This window comes from Meriones unguiculatus, chromosome 16 (genome assembly GCF_030254825.1).
Source record: "Meriones unguiculatus strain TT.TT164.6M chromosome 16, Bangor_MerUng_6.1, whole genome shotgun sequence".
In the NCBI taxonomy this organism is placed as follows: domain Eukaryota; kingdom Metazoa; phylum Chordata; class Mammalia; order Rodentia; family Muridae; genus Meriones; species Meriones unguiculatus.
The window spans coordinates 58605428-58624756 of NC_083363.1; the positions used below are offsets into that span (position 1 = coordinate 58605428).

At 51.8% G+C, this 19329-nt stretch overlaps 2 protein-coding genes across 2 annotated transcripts in view; one reads left to right on the plus strand and one right to left on the minus strand.

Moving 5' to 3' along the window:
• Positions 1-2551: 2551 nt before the first annotated feature.
• Positions 2552-16026, minus strand: Actr1b (actin related protein 1B). The gene is made up of 11 exons (XM_021631575.2): positions 15847-16026; positions 14175-14239; positions 12868-12943; positions 6800-6925; positions 6376-6500; positions 6000-6216; positions 5785-5877; positions 5513-5687; positions 5068-5129; positions 4848-4888; positions 2552-4693 (listed from the first exon to the last, which is right to left on the minus strand). Exons 1-11 carry the CDS (start codon positions 15892-15894, stop codon positions 4591-4593), a joined length of 1131 nt encoding a protein of 376 aa, XP_021487250.1. The 5' UTR covers positions 15895-16026; the 3' UTR covers positions 2552-4590.
• A 43-nt stretch (positions 16027-16069) lies between these two features.
• The window catches only part of C16H2orf92 (chromosome 16 C2orf92 homolog), a gene marked incomplete at its 5' end in the record, with an annotated part of 34841 nt that continues 31581 nt past the window's right edge, over positions 16070-19329 (plus strand). The window contains one exon of the mRNA XM_060368959.1: positions 16070-16172. Within this exon, the coding sequence (XP_060224942.1) occupies positions 16070-16172 (103 nt within the window). The remainder of the gene's footprint in view (positions 16173-19329) is intronic.

The window sequence follows — 19329 nt, forward strand, 5'->3', positions numbered from 1 at the left end:
CACTACATTTTTGATTAACTTTTTATAGCAGCAATAAGAAACTAAAACAGACTAGTAAATTCCTTAGTCCATAGGTCTTTAATTTAGCTGCACTTTGGAATCACCTGAAGCGTACCACTAAAGTGTAGTCTCTCGGGTAGGACTTGGCTAGCAGAGCTTCAGTTCCCTGGTGCTTCTACCTCTCAGGAGTTAAGAGAGAAATGCAGTGTTCTGCATGAATGAGAGAGGCTTTATCAAACTTCTGGTTCTGTCCCGTCACCAAGGAAAAATACAGATTTCATTGAATTATCTGCAAGTGCAGGAATAAACATTTCCAGGACCACTTGCAAATTGCCAATCTGATGCTCCGCTATATACATGTGTATGGGTTTTTGTTTTGAGATAGGATCTCACCATGTAACTCTGCCTGGTCTAGAACTCCTGCATAGACCAGGCTGGCTTAAACTCAGAGATCCAACAGCCTCTGCCTTTGAGTGCTGGGATTAAAGCCATGTGCCACCATTCCTGGCGAGGCTTTTTGTTTGTTTTTATTCTGTGTGCAACGCACACGTGCAGTGTTTGTGGGCACATGAGCCACAACACACACAAAGTCAGTCAGGACAACTTTGTGAGGTCCCTTCTGTCTTTACATTATGTGGGTTTTTGGGAGGTTAACTCCTGACATCAGGCTTGTATGAGCCCTTACCCACTGAACCCTATCTCTAGGCCCTCCTGTGGCACAGCTTACAGCCTGACCTCATCCCTCCGGTGTGACTGTCAGCCTCAGGAGAGTATAGTTTATATAGTTCAGGCACCTAATCTTAGACATCAGGTTTTCCTAAATGTTCATTAGGAGTGTGTATGTGTGTGTGGGGGGGGGGGGTCGTGGAGACCAGGCTGGCAGATCCTTCTGTCTCTGCCTCCTAGTTACTGGTGTGTCACCACACCCAGCTGTTCAATGTCTTTTCTGGCAAGAGGGTCCATTCACATGTCCTTCCACTGTGATATCTGGGGCAGTTCCTGCCTTACTCTTTTGACCTTGTCAGAGGTTTTTAAATTTTAATAACTTGACTCCAGTTTGTATGATTCATATACTTCTGAGTGTTAGCCATCTACAGGAACATGGTCAACTCACCAGCAACTCAATACACTGTCTCTCCCAGAAGCAACCACTGCCCGTGGTCCCTGAGTTTAGGGGTATGGGGTGATGGTTTCCACTCCATGCTGGACTGTTGACTGCCTTCATCTCACGCAGACGGCAGAGCTGCGGTGAGTTCCCAACTGCACTGGCCCTGCCACAGCCATAAGACTGTTTCCAGTCGTTTCCAACTGAGTCTCAGAGAGGGGGAGTAACACAGAAGTTTCATTTGTGGCTGAGCACTCTACATCACTTGTCTCTGCATGCTGACCACTTGTGAGCTTGTTAACCATCACCCTCTGTACAAACCAACTTTTCTAAGGTCTGAGCACTGCACTGATCTATGGATAGAGGGGAATTTAGAGGGAGCTTGACACTGACTTTACCCTGGCCAGTGAGCTTCCTGGCCGTAGGTTCTTGGTCAGATTTGCTGCACCCAGGCACGTGTTTCTTTGATCATAAAGTGTGTGGTTACTCCCCACACTTTGTCACGATTACACCCCTGGGCACTTCTTGCCAGGCCAGGCCTTTCAGTTCACTGCCGGGTTAGACTGTTAACTCTGCCGCAGCAGCCTGCATAGTAGCAGTGCCGAGAGCTAGCCAGCAGGAAGCTTCCGGGTCAGTTCAGGTTGCTTTTCAGATGCCCTGCGACCAATGTGTGAATATCCTCAGCAATAAGGTCTTCCCTTCAAGTACTGGGGGCAGCCAGAAGCAGGCAGCACACTGTACCGAGAGCCCCCGAGATACCCCAGCAACCTTAGGGGAGGGTTCTCAACTGAGCCGTCTCCCCCAGCCCTTACTCAGTCACGTCACTGAGGACTCACAAAAATGTTATTATGCGGTTTATCACACATCACAGACTGGAGCACTGGGGTTGCTTCAGGTTGTGCCATTGTTGCCTAAGTAAGTCACTTGGGCTCTTTACAACGCCACAAGACATAGGTGTGTCTTGTATAACTGAAGGTTAGTGCCGAGAAGCCACTGGCCTGGACACTGTGCTCATTGTTTCTGGGGTGCCACTAGGCCCTCCCAGCATGAGGTAGCAAACCCATGCACTCGGACCTGGCGCTGTCTCGCACACAGACAAGTGTTTCTATCAGCATTAGCAGAGCAAAACCAGTTTGTACCTGTAACTCAGAGGCAAGGCTTAGTCTAGCTGCTTCCTCAGCTGATGCTCTTTTTCCATTACAGCAGACTAGCTCTTACCAGACCATCCCTGCCAGAGATGACTGGGGCCATGCAGGGCTTTGTCTTAAGGAGATGTGGCAGATCTAAGGGGTCACTCCTGTAGCTGGCAGGCAGCACAGGACACGGGTCGGTACACTAGACCTAATGCCGTGCAGGGGCTCCCAGGAAGTGGAGGTCTACATGAACTGAACTCTATAGAACAGAGGGCTGCTGTTCCTCCCCCATGGCTGTATTTACTCATATCAGTAAGGACTCATGAATATTTTATTGTATGGCTTATAACTCATTACAGGTTTGAGGTGGTTACCCGCGCACAGTAGATTATGAGCAAAAATATACTGGGTGGGCAGATTGGAGCAGGGTCATGAGCTAGGCTAGGGGTGGCCCTAGTGGGAAAAGATGGGTAGCAAAGGTACTGCAGGAGACCGACAAAGCGTGGGGCGTATGAGGAGCTCAGCAGTAAGGTTCCAAACAAGGTGACCAGGAGCCAGGGCCCCTCAGCAAAGGTTTCTGTGTAAGCTTTGATGCTCTGCTGTGGCCACACGGCCGCACAGAATCCCCTGCACACATCCTCATCAGTACTTTGGCCTAAAGCTTTCAACCCTTGGTTCTGGGTCACTGTTCTGGTAAAAACTTGTCACGTAGCACACAGCTAACATCCTTCTCCAGGCCTTCCACATGCTAGCCCAGCCAACCTCTTTGGTTTATGTCTCTGTGCCACAGACCAATTTACCCTTCCTTGCCGACTCTCCCTGCCTTCCTGCCTCACTATCAAAGGACTCTCCCTACCCACCAATTGACTGGCGCTCCTAGGAGCCAGCGAGCCCACCTGTGGGTTCAGGTGTCTGCCCAGTGCTGCTCCAAAATGGCTGCTGTCTATCCTCTAAGCTGAATGCTCTGAGGGGGCAAAGCCGGATCCTGTAGGTGCTGACATTCGGCATGCAGACTCCCTACTTGCTGGGCTCCCACTGCCTGCAGCGCTCCCGCAGACTGCTCTGCTGCTTCCCTCAGACTAGTCCATTCCCGGGCTGGCCCTCCCTCCTCATCCTGCCCTAAGCTGACAAGCCTGCATCACTGCTGGCACCCGCACCATCCCGGCAGGCCTGTGGAGGTGCCCCCAACATGATATGTGAGATGTGAGGCCCACCCAGCAGCCCTGTCCAGGAGCATGCAGGGAAAGCAGCCTGGCTCTGCCTCCCCTAGCAGGTCACAGCAAGAGGGTACAGAGGCAGCTCTAGTTTGTCCTGTTGCCCTGCCAACCACGGAAGGCCTCAAACTCCTGAGCTATGCCAGTGTCATGCTGAGTTTCCTCTGGTCCTTTCTCTCAGCATCCCCAGAGATGGGTGAGCAAATGAGAGCACACAGAGCCACAAGAATCAGAGCCACACAGTGGGCTTTGTCCATAATTATTACTATAATGATTTATAAAAAGAATTATTTTTCAGGCAACTGTGTTAAATTATTGTTCAGATCTGGAGAGGGAGGTGGGACCCAGGTCCCAGCGAAGACCTTTCTTGAGGGAGGTTGAGGACCCACCTACCCTTTGGGCCTAAGTCCTGATTAAGTGGCTTTTCCTCAGCAAATACAGATCATTAACCCCTTCCTGTCCAGGGCACCGAGGGAAAAGCAGATCATTGTAGCGCTTTGAAAGGGAGTGGGGCAAGCCACCAGCTGTGGCCACCCATGGCTCTGACGCTCTGACCCTGGGCCACACTCCCTCATTGGGAATGGAGGACTGTTCCCCAGCCAGTCCTATCTAGGACATTTGCCCAGCAGGACTGGGTGTGCAAGGGTCTAGGCAGCCCTGTCAGGCCAGAAAGAGGAGGTGGCACGAAACACACCAACGTGCCTCACCACCCCACAGGAGCTCCCGCTGCCCTCCCTCCCTTCAGCCACACCAGGGGCTCAAGCCCCATGGGGAGCCTCTTAGAGCAAAGGGAGCGCGAGAGTGTCTGGTCTTGGAACTTCAAAGCTGGAGCACGGAACCATAGGCCAGTGGCTCTGCCTAGAGGGTCATCCACACCAACTCAATGTTGGGTTCAACTTCTATGCTCCAGCTGGGACTGCCATCCATGCAGCTAGACATTACTCTGTGTGTGTGTGTGTGTGTGTGTGTTGAGCACAGGGGAGGGGATGGCTACAGGTGAGCACGACTGCGCCACCTGCGCCGGGGTCAGGGCATGCAGGGGACCCTAAGCCTAGAACATGAACCCAGACCAAAAGGGGTCAAGGGCTCTGGCTCCCCTTTCCTCCGTCTCTCCCAGTATGTCCACCTTCCTTGGGCATTAGAAGGTTTTGCGATGAATCGCACGGGAACCGTCTTCTTCATATTCCTTTTTGGATACCCACATCTTCTTGAAGGTGTCCAGGGAGGCAAGGATGGAGCCGCTGTCAGGATGGAGAGACTATTCTTTCGTACCTGTGGGCTGGGCCAGCTGCCACCCCCGGGTCCTCAGGAGTCCCATCCTTTCACTTGGGAAAGACACCATCGTTTCCCCCAGCCGGACTCCCCTGACGCCCTTCTGCGTGAGCCCCATCTCACCCGATCCATGTGGAGTACAGCCGTTCCTGAGGAGCTGAGATCTAGAAGGAGGGCATGGTTTTCTAAGTGCCTGTGCCCACACAGCTGGCACCCTTACACCCCAGGCATCGAGGGCATAGACAGCAGGGCAGAGTAGAAAGTGGGAAAAGGGTTCAGGGGGCCTTGCCTCCCTGAAGGTCAGCACGACCCGGCATCCCCGCCCCAGAGGTTTCGGTCTCACCTTGATCTTGACGTCCTTCGGGGCAAGCTTCTTCACCTCACTTAGCAGCCTGTCTCCAAAGCCTGTGGATACAAGGACAGCCTAGCCTGGACCACAGTCAGCCTCTTCGCCACGGTGGCCTTCAGACCCTGACTGCTGCTGCCCCTTTTCTAGCCTCCTAGGACTGGGGTGGCATGATGCAGCACTCTGGCTGTAGTGGGTACAGCTTGCTCAGAGACTGACTCGGGCTATATGTAAGGCCACGGCAGCTCCACCTCACCCCGTGTCCTCCCTGAAGACCCTGCACTGAGTCTCACTGCAAAGTCACAAACTTAGGAAGACTTCATTTTAGTGGCTGATTATTGTTTTGGCCTCTTTCTTGCACACTGCTGGCTCCAGAGAGTGACCTGAGGTGCCGGCCACCACGGGCCGTCCGTTGGTCTTGCCCCCATCTTCCCAGCAGTACCTTTAAAGAGTGTTGAGCCCCCAGAAAGCACGATGTTGGAGAAGAGCGTCCGGCGAAGATCCATGTCGGACTTGTGGATGGCGAAGGCCAGCACTTCGTGGAGCCCCTCACTCTCGTCCCCCACCAGGTCTGGCTGGAACAGCAGCTCGGGGGCCCGGAAGCGTGCAGGCCCCACCTGTGAAGACGGCCCAGGCATGGGTTCTCCAGAGAAGCCAGTCCTTTGCCCTAGGTCAGCATTGGCCACCACCCTCCAATCAGGCCCGGCCACTTACGTCAAGCGTGCTGCCATCTGGAAGGGTGTACTGCACCTTCTCTGTCTCCAAAGCCTCGTCCTTTTGTGGGTTGATGGACAGGTAGCAGGCCCGCTGTATGGGCAGGGCACACACTTAGATAGGCAGTCGCAGGGACACTTGGAGCCAGAGCTCACTTTTCCGTATCTTGGCCTCCCCGGCCCCAGCCGTGCCCACATGCCCATGCTCTCTGTCACCTCTTTGATGGTCCGGACAACCTCAAACTCAGCCGAGGTGTGGAAGTCAGCCCCCTCCTTGCGCAGCAGCAGCCTCAGATACCGAGAGACGTCACGGCCCGCAATGTCTACCCGCATGATGGAGTGTGGCATGGCAAAGCCCTCATAGATGGGGACAGCATGAGTGACCCCGTCCCCCGAGTCCAAAACCACTCCTGTTGTGCGTCCTGTTGCGTACCTGCCACCAGGTCAGTGTCTTTTACTTCAGCCACTGAGGTGAGAGGTCCTCCCTCCACCCTGCAGAGGACCCTGGGGTATTATTTTGTACTAGTCCAGAAACAGGCCTGGAGGGGATGGGGGCTGTGCCTCCTGGGACATCAGGACTGAGGGCACTCACAGGCTGAGCACGGCCTGCATGGAGATAAACAGTGCAGGGACATTGAAGGTCTCGAAGAACACCTCTGCCGCCTTCTCTCGGTTCTTACTGGGGTTCAGCGGGGCCTCCGTCAGGAGAACTGGGTGCTAGGAGAGATGAGGGAGTCACATACATACAAAGACAATCTAGGCCCTGCCAGAGCTTTCAGGGGCTAAAAGCACCGGTGTACAGCTGCCTGTCCCTCCTGAGGACTCCATCCGAAGCAGCTCCAAACATCAAGCCCTGAAAAATTTTGCCTATTACTGACAGGCACACAAGCCCGTGCTCACTCCGCCCCCATACACACATGCACCCACGCCCACACAGAGAACAGAGGTCCTATCTATACGCAGACAGGCCGTGGGAAAGGACTGTCGGGAAAGCGGGTGTGTCAGGGAGGCGCTACCTCCTCCGAGAAGGTCTGCAGCTGATCCTTGGAGTACACGTACTGCCAGATGCGCTCCATGTCGTTCCAGTCCCGCACCACCCCATGCTCCATGGGGTAGCGGATGGTCAGTAGCCCCCGGTGCTCCTGGAGGACAGGGAGAAAGCCAGACATGGAACCCGGCCTTCATGGAGCAGCTGTTCCACACCGGGAGGTGGCCTCCTGCCTCTGCCTCTGCCTGCTGGGCTTCTCCCTGCTCGGTCCAGAGGCTCCCAGAGCTCAGCTGGCCCCAACACGCTGAGAACCAGGAAAATGGCAACATACCTTACTGAACAGTCTCCTGAGCAAGACAGAGCCATTTTCATCAGCTCAGCTGTGCCTGCTGGCAAGAAACCACCACGAGCAGCTCTGCCGACTGAGCGTGGAGGGTCAGGGGGCCCTCACCCAAGATTCCTGTCATTTGTATGTACTTCTGTCCTAACTGTATGTGCCCGAGGACCCTGACAGGTGCCAGAGTGCATAGGCTCAGGAAGGCTGAGGGGAGAACTCCATCACTCACAGTGGGTGAAGACTTCCCAGGTGCTCCTCTAAGGAGCTGCTCACCCACACTCACTGTTTCCCCGGGGTACACTGATGGGGTTGTACTTTGGTTTGATGGCAGGAGCCTTCCTTGGGAAGGAATCCTCCCAATGTGTTTGGTGGTCAGCAGGATATGACAAAAACAAAGATGAGTTTGGGAAAAGCAATGGCACTGTTCCTACTCCAGATGTTGAAACAAGCAGCTAAGGCCACACCAAAGGTGCGGCTTCTGCAGGCCACTGTTTCCCAGGCAGTATGTTAGAATGCCCCTCCTATTAGTAACAGCTGCAATGGCCAGGCCCTGAAGCCCAGAGAACCAGTCTGTGTGAAGGAGGCATGACGGGGTAAGGAACACACTAACGTGGAGCTCTCCACGTTAGTCTTGGATTTAGAAAGAAAGGTGGGGAAAAAGAGAGCGGTGCTGGCTTGCTTTTTCTTAGACACGTGCGAACAAAAAGTACAACTCAGACTATGTTGAAAAGCCCTTCCTGAGATGCTAGGACTTGGAGCCGGAGGGAAGCCCTGGGTTAGTGAGCGTGATGGTTGAAGACTGGAGAGGTGCCGTGTGCTACTCTAGTCACTAGGCGAGACAAGATGCTGTTGCCTGTTCACAAGGAGGTTGACAGTGGAGTGGGGTGCAGTTTTAGTGACGTCCATGGCCCACTATGCCAGCTGCTGTGGAGGAAGCTTTTGGGAGGGGGTAGAGAGCCCAACAGCCACTTCCCTAATGAGGTAGGCAGCGACACATGCAGGTGGGGACCATGCACAGGGTGACAGGAAGCCACAGGCTGAGATATGAACTTATTGGCTCTCCAACGATGTGGCCTGGTGTGGTGGAACACACCTTTAATGAGAAAGAGACAGAGACAGGTAAAGAGACAGAGGCTGCTTCAACCTCCCCTGATGTAGCAACTAAAATGGGTGTTGGGCTATATAATGTTTATTATTAGCCCTATAATTATTGTGGTGGTATTAGTTAACCTGCTACCACAGTAAGACATGATACCTGTTAGATTTTATAACTGCCTTATTTACCTTGGGCCAGGAAGATATTCTACCTACACTGTCTCAGTGACCTCACCATCCACCTCCCAGCCCCCATCCAATCCCATCTGCCCTAACCATCCTTCTCTGGACTACCTTCCATCCATAATCTTAAAAATACTTGCTTGAATTCTTCATCTGGCCCTTTCCACATTACTGGAGTCCTTCCTCCCAGCCCATGTGGTTTCTTCTCCATACTAACCCATCGTGGAGTCCTCCTTCCTCCTCTTTTCTCATCCATCTCTCTCTTTCCCATGATTCTCCTGAACACAAAGCCTGGGAACCTTAGTCATACCTACCCCATTCTGCCCTGTCCAGGTTTCAGGCCTTTAGTCAACCCATCAGGAATAATGTCTTAGGTTTTCATAACAAGGATAGGTGTATCTGGGCAGTAACCAGATCTTGAGGGCTAGTAATTAGCATCAAAATACAATCAGACCAAGCCCCAACAATCCCCCTTTTCTGTCTAAATAAAAAGGCCATTTTTATACAGTAAGAATAATTATGATGGGGGGATACAAAGTGAATAAAGTATAATTAATAAAAGTTAAAAAAGTATAAAAAAGGAATAATTATGAAACAATATAAAAACAAATAGGCAAGATTACAAAATGTCTAATTTAAATGTATTTGGCAACCTTGAAGAAAATATCCCATCTATGAGGGTCTAAGTTTTTATACCTAAGTTATTTTTTATAGTATGTATCTATCAACCTAAAAACATCTATCTAGATGTAGAACATCTCTCTTAATTTCTAAGCAACTAAGCTAATTGTAAAACTATGACTATCTGGTCTTCAGCCCCATCAGAGACTCGAGAAGGGATAAAATTAATTACCTGAGTAAACAGAAAGTGCATGCTAGCAGCCCAACACTCCAGGCCCCCCTCACAAAACAACAAAAAACAATCCAAAAAACTATTTGGGCTTGGATGGGTGCTGGAACGAGGTGTTCTGTGGCTCCTGGTAGCACCCAAGAATTTCAAAGGCCCCAAGTGTCAGGTAATGGAAATGGGCTAAAGCAGGACAGCAAAGTAGGATTAAGTTTGACCAGACCTGGGCAACTTCCTCCCCTGAGCATGCCATCTAAATTTTTCTCTTGGGGAAGAGAAGGACAGAGGGACCCAAACAGAAGCCCTGTCAGCAGCCAGGTGTGGCAGGAGAGGCACCATCTGGCTGAGGCAGTGTGTACTGTCAACCAAGAGTGCATCAGTAGAACAGCCCTGACGGTGAGGTGGGCAGCCATAACAGATCTTGTTCCCCTTGGCCTTAGGTCTGGTCAGCCTGAGCCACTTGAGACCCACAGAGTTCACCCAGAAAAGGAAAATGCATCAGGAATCCATAAATGACCCCTCCCCCCGGATGAGGAAGCTGGATAAATGACAGGACCAGTGGGATCTTCTGAGGCTGTACTGGTCCTCGCTGATACTGTACGCTAGCATCTCCTCAGCTGTGGATCTCTGAGAACTGATGCTCGCCTGGAATGGACTTTCACAGCACTTCAGGGTTGTCCTCACAACACTGCCATGAGACGGTGACCTAGGACCCTGCTTGTCATCCTGAGCACCCCCAGTGGAAGCTTTAATTATACAGATGACATAATGCTAACCTGTGTGCTTTGCGGGTTTGCAAGCCGAACTGAAAGACTGAACAGTGCACCTAGGGAGCACGGACAGGAAGGAAGCCAGTTCCCGGAGGGTGCGAGGCCAGGCTCAAGGGGGCTTTGTGGTTGGCTGAAGCATAGACCACACCCACTGTGCTGGCTGCTCTAGCTCAACACAGCCAGAGTCCTCCAAAAGGAGAGAGCATCAACTGAGAAAATGCCTCCATGAGACCCAACTGTAAGGCGTTTTCTTAACTAGTGATTGATGGAGGAGGGCACAGCCCTGCGCTGGTGGTCCTGGCTTCTAGAAGGAAGCAGGCTGAGCAAGCCATGAGAGGCAAGTCAGTAAGCAGCACTCCCCCATGGCCTCTGCATCAGCTCCTGCCCTGCTTGAGTTCCTGTCCTGACTCAATGGCGTGGTCCCCCCGACTGGTTAGACTTACAGCAATGTAAGGTGCTATGAAAGCTGCTGGAAAAATTATGGAAGCGTCAGGCCAGGTGTGCCAGCTAGTGAAATAATGGCATTAATTATTACGGATACAACCAACTTTCTGATTAGACTTAAGGCCTGATCCACAGACAGGTACTGAGTTCAGACAGAAATGCTCCATGGATGGAAAAGTCACAGGCCCTAACAAGGAAACAACTGCAATTATTTTGTTAAATGAATGTGATGTTCCAAATATGTGTTTATGACCTTAGGTTCCTACTGCTGTCGGCTTCCACTGGATGTCTTTGTGTTTCCCCTTGCCCCCACTGTTCTTGTGTTCTGCAGAAGGAATGCCACCAAGACTATGACACGGAGAGATGGTCAAGGTGCTATGAGGGCTTGCTACTCCACTGAAGGTGGACTATAGCCTGGTATCAAATTACCCCCTCCAAGGCTCAGGGAACATTGCTGAAGGGTGTGTATGTGTGTGTGTGCGTGTGTGTGTGTGTGTGTGTGTGTGTGTGTGCGCGTGTGTGCGTGCACATGCACTCGCGTAGACTCTTAGAGCTAAAGGGAGGGGTAGAGTGTCAAAGAATGCAAAAATCCAAGCAAAAGAAGAGCCATTTTCATCAGATTGCAAGAAACCTTTGGAGCAGGCCTGCTGGGGGTCCCTTAGCAGAGGGGGTGCACCTCCCAGCCACCGGCAGGCAGGTGTGTCCCAACTGCATATGGTCTCAGGGTCTGCAAGTGCTAGTGCATACAGGCTGGGGAAGGCTAACTGAGGAGTGAATTGGGCTGTGGGCTTCCCTTGCTTCTACACTAGTTTCTGATTCCCCGGGGGAACTTTGGTAGCATCCTAGTCTGATTTCTCACTGGGGCCTCATAAAGAGCCTCTGTTTACGACTACCCTGGGGAAGAATTCTCGAAGCACGCCCATCCCGCAGTCCCTCCCCTTAACCTACTCAGTGGCTCTCTCCAGTGTCTCCTGCACAGATCAGCGTCCCCCAGCCAGTGTTCCTGATAGTCCAGGCAGCCCGAGCCCACTGTTCCTCTAGAGAACAGCTGCAGCTCTGGCCTCTGGCCCTGCTCTCCAATCGGTCCTCACCTGTCTTCTTCAGGACGTGCCACCTCCACCTGCTCCCGGATCCCTCTAGGGAACACTTAGCCTCTCTCACAACAGTGGCTGGTACTTACCTCCCAGGGCCTCTCATCTTCCCATCTACTCAGGCCTCCCTTTCCCAGGACCTTTCCCAGGACTGTGCCTTTATTCCCCAGGTGGGGACCTGGCGCCTGCCATGCTGGACTGGCTCTTCTTTCACACCCTATATAGGCTCTCTATACAGAGTCTGATCTGGCTGTGCAGTCCCCCATAGAGGAATTTCAGTCCAGCATACTTTAATCCCTCTGGCTGGAATACAGACATGCCCTTAGTACACACCTTCAATCTCAGACAGTGTACGTAAGGTTAATTTGTAGAAGAAAGCAGCCATGTTTGAAAGTGATGTCTAATTGAGGGGCAGACAAAGTGATGACTGAGAGAAAGATTTCACAGAATAGGATATGTTCAACTCTCACAAAAAAAAAAACAAAAAAAAAAAAAACAAAAAAAAAACAGCAGAGGAAAGACAGATGACTTAAGAGAGAGCAGAGCAGAGGGAGAGAAAGAGGAAGCAGTTTTACTGGGACAGTTTTACAGAGACAGGTTGCAAGAGAAAACAAGCAAGACACAGGTGAAGAAAGAATAAGCCAGAGGTTGAGAAGGAGCCAGAAAATAGAACAAATTGGTAGTTAGTTTGAGGCCAAGCAGAGCAATTCAGTCAGAAGCTGAGAGAAGCTAGTTTCAATCAGTCAGCTTGGAGAGGCATTTGAGCCAGAACAGCTGACTTGACCTAGAGTTCAGAAAGAGCTAGAAAGTGTCAGCTTATTTAGCATTAAGTTCCAGAGGCTGAAAACATTCTAGGCCTAGATTAGATTGTATGGAGGCTAGAGGCTTCCAGGAGTAGGCCTAGGTTAGCAGAGGGAGACAGTAAGCCTCCAAGACAACACTTACTTCGGGTGAATAAAAGTTAAGTTTAGAGTACCCAGGTAGGCCAGCCTAGCCAGAATAAGAAATGGCCTCAGCCCTCCTCAAAGCAGGTATCAGGTCCATCAAATCTAGGTGATTCTAATTCTTAAATCACTTTCCAGCGTAGCTGAAGATGACTCTGAACTTCTGATCCTCCTGCCTCCACCCATCCTAAGTGCTGTGGCCACAGGCTTGTGATCTTAATCAGGTCTTTCTCCTGTAGTTTCCCAACCACATTCCTGAGGAGTGTCCCGTTTCGTTTGCATCTCACAGGACGCTGCCTTGCCACACACACAGCACCAAATAACTGAAGTGGAGAGGAAATCCCAGCTCTCCTGCGACTGGGGGCCTGGGCTTAGGGACAGTTACCTCTGCTTTCGGTCCAATGAACAGGTCTCCCTCCAGGGCTCCTGCCATAACCCGCATGTGCTTCGGCCGCCCCACACTGCAAGGACACAGAAGGTCAGTGAGCTGGGCAGGTACATGTCTGTGTCCAGGAAAACTGCAGTCCCATCACAGAGCTTTAGAGGATGACTGTTCTGAGCACTGGAAAGTGGCCCAGGGCAAAGGTCAAAACCTAGACCCATGGGAATCGGAACAGCAGCATGGATGGGTCTTAGAAACACAAGCAGTCCGGGTCTGAAGAAATGAGCCTCTCCCCAGGGAGGGCTGAGTGTGAACGGAAAGGACCCCTTCGTGCCTGGCTCTGTAGCCACACTGGCCGAGCCCACCCTCGTGTCTGCTGAGAGGCGGAGGGCAGCCCTGGACTGTGTTGTGGCTTTCTTGCGCATCCCTCTCACAGTGGCCACTGGCCCTCCCCATTGCCAGGGCTTCCAGAATAGAGATTCAGTTCTTGGCAAGCACGCTTCTGGTGAGCTGCCATTCCAAATCGTGACCCACATTCCCCCACGTACCGCCAACAGCCTCCCCCGATACCCACCCAGCGTTCTGGACGGAAAGCTGAAGGCCTCAGTACTCCTGGGATGGCTTGTCCCCAGACAGGCCTGTAATAAAGCCATGCCAGGAGACTTCGGGGTATCTGTAGGCCACTGACAGATCCTTCAAGCTGACAGGTGCTCCAGAGGGAACCTTCCCGGTGGGCAGACAGGGCCCAGGCTCTAGGACAGTGCCACCCTGGTATTCCTGTCACCACTAGCACTACCTTGGGATGTGTGGACAGGGCTAGACAGGAACAGTTCCTAGATGCTAAACATAAACAAGCCCTGATGAAAACATCTCTGGGAGCTCGGGGGTACAGCTCAGAATGTATGTTTAGTTTTCTGGAGGCTAGAGGTTCACCCAAACCCGATAATAACCAGAAAAACCTTTCCAGGGAAGAAGGGGTGGCTGTGTGTCCTCCCTTACTCTCTGTGGGAAAATGGCTCTTTCCCTGGAGAAAGGTCCCTTTTATTCCTGGTGCAGCCATCACCACACCCCATCCCCAGGGCAATGCTGGCTGCTTCTCCTCCTCTCAGCCAGACACAAAGGTAAGAGGAGGCTCTGAAGAAGAACCCAGCTCTTCCCTCAGCGCTCCACTCCACCAATCTGTTTCCTCTTACTGGGAGAGGGGGCACTTGCCCTCAGAGAAGGAAACAGTGAGACCACAGGGCCCACATTCTTCCCAAAAGCAAGAAAGGGAGGCGGGCAGGGAGGGCTGCTGCCCCAGCGACACTTACTAGTTTGGGAAACAGTACTTAGGAATCTGGTCTCCTGCAAAGCCAGCCTTGATCACCCCTGAACCCTGCAAGGAAAAGCAATGTTTACGACTCCAGATGAAGTCAGTGTCCCCAAGTGGAGAGGGCTGGCAGCCCCACCAGGGCTGGGCAGGAAGGAAGCCAGAGACCCAACCTAGAGAACAAGACCATTTACAAGTACCAGCAGCTCCAGTGTAGGTGGGATGCTACCTTTCCTGTCCTGGGAACTCAAGGCAGAGGAGGAGGAGCGCTCCTAGGGTCATCTAGTGGGTGGGGGTTATCACCAGGATTACCCACACCAGAAGGGCATCAGCAAGGAGAGAGAAACCCTCTGTAAATGCTGTGGCTAGTTCCTATGGGGGATACAGCTACACTCCCAAAGCAGCTAGGTGGCCCCTCTCAGGGTCATTGTAGTCAGAGGGGCCTATCTCACCAGCAGAAACAGACCACATACCGGACCGGGGAGACCACTTGGTGTGTGGGGAGGCTGGCATCTTTCTCAAGTACCTTCCCTGGGTAGTATGAGGAGAGCCTGTCCCTGACCCTGTTCCAGCCTGGAAGCTGGACCCAGGCTTTCCACAAGAGCCTGGCAGAACTTCCACTCAGCAAAGGCAACACCTTCTCACACCCTTTGCCCACCAATCTCTATCACAACCCTCTGGGTGTGCAGAGCACAAATAAACAGATCCAAGTTACTGGAGAGGAGCTCCAAGCCCAAAGGGGGCCAGGCAGGTGCCTCTGAGCTCATGAGCTTGTTGTCACCAGGAAGGGAAGTAGCCCGATGTTCACTGTAAGGGCACTGGTCTGCCGCAAGCACATCGCCAAGTCCAGGCCTAGCCTCCTCAATAAACAAGCTATGACTTAAGGGAGCCCACATGCATGCTCCAAAAAAAGTCAGCCACAAAGGAACTCCGTCAGGGGGTCACGTGGAAAGGAGTCAGCTCCCAGAAAGAGCACAAGTGTGTCACTGTCAAAAACTCCAAGGCCTACACACCAGAAGCAGCAGCTCTGGGCATAAGCACAGAAAACCCCAGGTAGCCACGGCCTCCGAGGGTAGACATCTCCTAGGGCGGCTGACGGCAAGCAGAACCCAGGCTCTGGAAGACAAAGCCCCTGAAAGGGGACCTCTTTCCTTTCAGGCTTGCAGACAACTACCCCCAAACTGCTACTGCTCCGTCCTGGGCAAAGTGGCCCTGCACTCTCCGAAACAATCATTTAAAGTGTGTGTGTGGGGGGGGAGGTTAAAGAGGCAGAGGCCACCATGTGGTGGCTGGCAGAAATTAACATGCAGTGTTTGCCGCGGAGTGCAGCCCCCTGGGAAGTGTTGTAAAGATCACCGGGCCCTCCAAGCGATAGGGCCAGCAACGTGCAAAAGGTCAACTGAGAGCCGACCTCCATCAGGCGGCCAGAGCTGACCACCAAGCAAAGGGCCGGGGGTCGGAACTTGCCCACTGCTTCCACCCCAGGCAGACGCGTCCCCCGGCCTAGAGCACCAAGGACCGTCTGGCTGTGTCCGGCTGTCCCGCACCTCCCCGAGGCCTCCTCCTGGAGCAGCGAGTGGGCACTGGCCCCACCGGCGCGGGACACTGGGCGCCGCCGCCTGCGACCCCTGGGCCGATCACAGCCCTCCCTCCCCCCCAGTGCCCGGCCTCACGTTGTCGATGACCACGGGCTGGTTGGCGATGATGTCGTAGGACTCCATGGCCCGGCCGAGCCGGCCCAGCCCAGCAGGCGGGCTGCAGGAGGACCGGCGGGCTACCGGGCGCGCGGGAGGACCAGGACGGACGCGACTCTAGACGCCGCGGCACACCCCTCCCCCAGTGCGCGGCCTACGCGAGCCCGACCCCGCGGCCAATCACAGCTGCCGGCTGACCTGATTGACGGCGGGCGCCGGGGCGCCTTGCCGGGGGAGGGGGCGGGGCCTCGAGGAGCAGGCCAGCCAATCGAAGCTGCCCGGAAGGACTGCCGGGCGTTGCCAAGGTAGGCTGCGCGGCGTCCGTAAGGTGATGTCATGGCTGGCTTCTTAAAGGGAAGGCAGGAACTGAGGAGGTGGTGGGTCCTCCGCATTTGGGAAGTGTTTTGAGTTCATCTACTGGAAACACGTCTTTTAATGCGACATCCGTGAGCGCGCCCTCTCTTAGAAAGCCAGCCCTGAATATTTCAGCGATGCATTCTTTTTTTTTTTTTTTGGCTTTTAGAGGTAGGGTCTCTACGAAACCCTGCCTCGCAAATGCTGAAATTACAGGCATGCGCTACCATACCAAGCAGCTGCTTTGAATCTAAAAAAAATTTAAACCGTAGGGGAATGATAATTTCTCTTGTATTTTATTCTAGTATTATTTATTTAACTTACATTTAGGCCTGTGTTTGAGGTATTTTTTTGTACATGTGTCAGGTAAGCATTGGGGCTCGTTATTTTGCACCAGCCATCAATTTATTCCACTATTATTGTTGAAAATAATATGCGTTCTGGTGATGAGGTAGCCCGGCATGGAAAGGCACTAAGGTTGCCTACCTGGGGTTTGATCCCAGAGTCCCACAAGGAAGGAGAGCACCAGCTTTCACAAGGTGTCCTCTGCTACAAAGCGCAGCATGGAATGTGTACAATCACACGCACATACTCACGAACAAAATAAATAAATAAATATATATATATATACACACACACACATATAAAAGGCGGGGGTGGCAGAGAGAAGCTGGATGTGGCGGTACTGTCTTTATTCTTAGCAACAGGATGGCAGAGACAGGACTGAGTTCCAGAGGTCAGCAAAGGCTACATAGTGGGATCCTGTCTCAAAAATTATATGTTTATATAAACTTATGATGTAATGCATTATATATATATATATATATGTATATTCATTGCATTGCCTTGGTTCTTTGCCAGTAGTTGATATTTTCTGTGGACCTTCTTTTCTGTTTCATTGATCCATCGGCCAATAACACATAGTCCTGTGGTGCCAGTGTTTTGTTGCTGGGCCCAACATCTGAGAAAATCATCTTAAGAAAGGCTGTACCTCCTAAGTGTTGATAGAGTTCACTAGTGAAATTACCTAGATTTTGAGTTGTTTTTTTTTTGGGGGGGGTTGGGGAGAGGCTATGACACAGAGATTTCTTTAAAAGAGATGAAGGATGGTTCTGGTGGTGGCAGCTTCCTCCTTCCTTTTGGGGGCTGAACATGGATCCTGCATCTAGGCAACTTCTCCACCACTGAGCCACTCTTCTGGTCTTGCTGTATCTGCTTGAGTGAGCTTTGTTACTTTGTATCTGTCATGGGATCTGCAGCTTTCAGTTCTTTCAATTGACCGAACATTGTTCCTAAGGGAACCTTGTTTTTTTCTTTCATTGTCTGAGGAGATATTTCCTCATTCCACACCTGAGACGCGCTCCTTAGTTTTTTTCCCCTCTGATCAGTCTGGCCAGAGCAGTGATTCTCAGCCTGTGGGTTTCGCCGCCTTAGGGGTTGCCTACCACCATCTGAAAGTAGATATTTACATTACAATTCATATTAATAGCAAAACTACAGTTATGAAGTAGAAATGAAAACAGTTTTATGGTTGAAGTATTAACTCAACATGAGGAACTGTATTAGAGGGTCATAGCATTTCCTCAAAACACCAGCTTTGGATTTCACTGGCTATTTTTCCAAGGGTGCTTGCTTGCCTTTTTTAGTGGACTGTAGCACTGACTACGAAGAATATGCTATAGAAGAATCTGTGACTTCCAGACACTGAAGTATTTCCTGTCTAACTCTCAACAGGGCATGTTTGCGGACTCCCACTCTATGCCTTCACAACTTGTGTAAAAGCAGATTTTTTTTTTAACCTAGGTTTAGTGGTGTTTGCTTGAAGTCCCAGCTGCTGAGGGGGGTAGGGCGGTCAGGAGATAGAAAGAGTCATGTAGGATGAACTCTTGGATGTTGGCCACAGCCTGGGCCACAAAACAAGACTCTGTCTCAAACTAAACCAAGCCAAACACACAGGTCCAGAAGAAAAAAGTAGATACTTTTTCCTGGTGCCTAGTCCCAGGCAACTCTGCCTGGAAATGAGAGAAAGCAGGGGGCAGCTTGAGGAGTCCACAAGGATAACTGGAAAGCTACACAAACACCTGTGTCCAGGAGCACACCAGGCCTCATTCACTTCCTTGAGCCATACAAGGGGGTAAGAGAGAAACAAGTGAAATAGGAGAGGAGGTGGCAGGATTTGGGGATAGAACTTGTTGGCATTGCACTACAACCAACCGTTGGTGTACTTTGGTGGCTTCACGTGATGACACCAGCAGAAAGATGAAGTTATGTAGGCCTGGTCTGCACTGGGCATGTTGGGGAAGACGTCAGACTTGAGGATGTGTGTGAAAAAACTGTAACTGAGATTTACTTAGAGCTTGGATGGGGATGGGATGGGATGGGATGGGACGGGACGGGACAGGACGGGACGGGAGGGGAGGGGAGGGGAGGGGATGGGAGGGGAGGGGATGGGAGGGGAGGGGATGGGATGAGGATGGGATGAGGATGGGATGAGGATGGGATGAGGATGGGATGAGGATGAGGATGGGATGAGGATGGGATAGGGATGGATTGGATGAGGATGGGATGGGATGGGGAGATAGAAAGCCAAACATGTAGGATGAAATACTGGATGTTGGCCAGAGCAAGGGGAAAGGATAGATTTGCTTCTGGTAGGGAGGATAGGAGAAAGTTGCAGAAGTTCAGGTGAGGATCAAAGGCCGCAGCTGGGAGCCAGGGAGCACTGTTTCTAGACTTTAGCCAGCCCACTTCTTCTTGTTCTGGTTTCTAATAGGGCACAGAATTAGGTCAGAAGGTGGCTCTGTGTATAGTGAATGGTGCTTGCTACCAAGCCTGACAGCCAGAGTTCCATTCCTGGGCTCTATCTGGTAGAGGGTAAGAAATGACTCCTGCAAGTTGGCCTCTGACCTCCACATATGCAGTATGACATCACACACACACACACACACACACACACATAAACAAATACCTGTGAAAACAAAACAAGGCACAGGATTGCATTAAATCTGAAGGCAAACGACAGTCTCAGCTATGCGCAGGCCCTGCCTGGGCTGCAGTCTTACCCAAATTTATTCCCAGGTCTTTTGCACTCAGAATTGTGTGTTCTGT

Excerpts from the sequence above, each read along its gene's own strand:
- Actr1b (XM_021631575.2), bottom strand. The coding sequence starts at position 15,894 with ATGGAGTCCTACGACATCATCGCCAACCAGCCCGTGGTCATCGACAAC. Across the intron at positions 6,501-6,799 it reads TGCAGACCTTCTCGGAGGAG|CACCCAGTTCTCCTGACGGA; the intron begins GTAGCGCCTCCC and ends CATCTCTCCTAG. Across the intron at positions 4,694-4,847 it reads CTGTACTCCACATGGATCGG|CGGCTCCATCCTTGCCTCCC; the intron begins GTGAGATGGGGC and ends CCATCCTGACAG.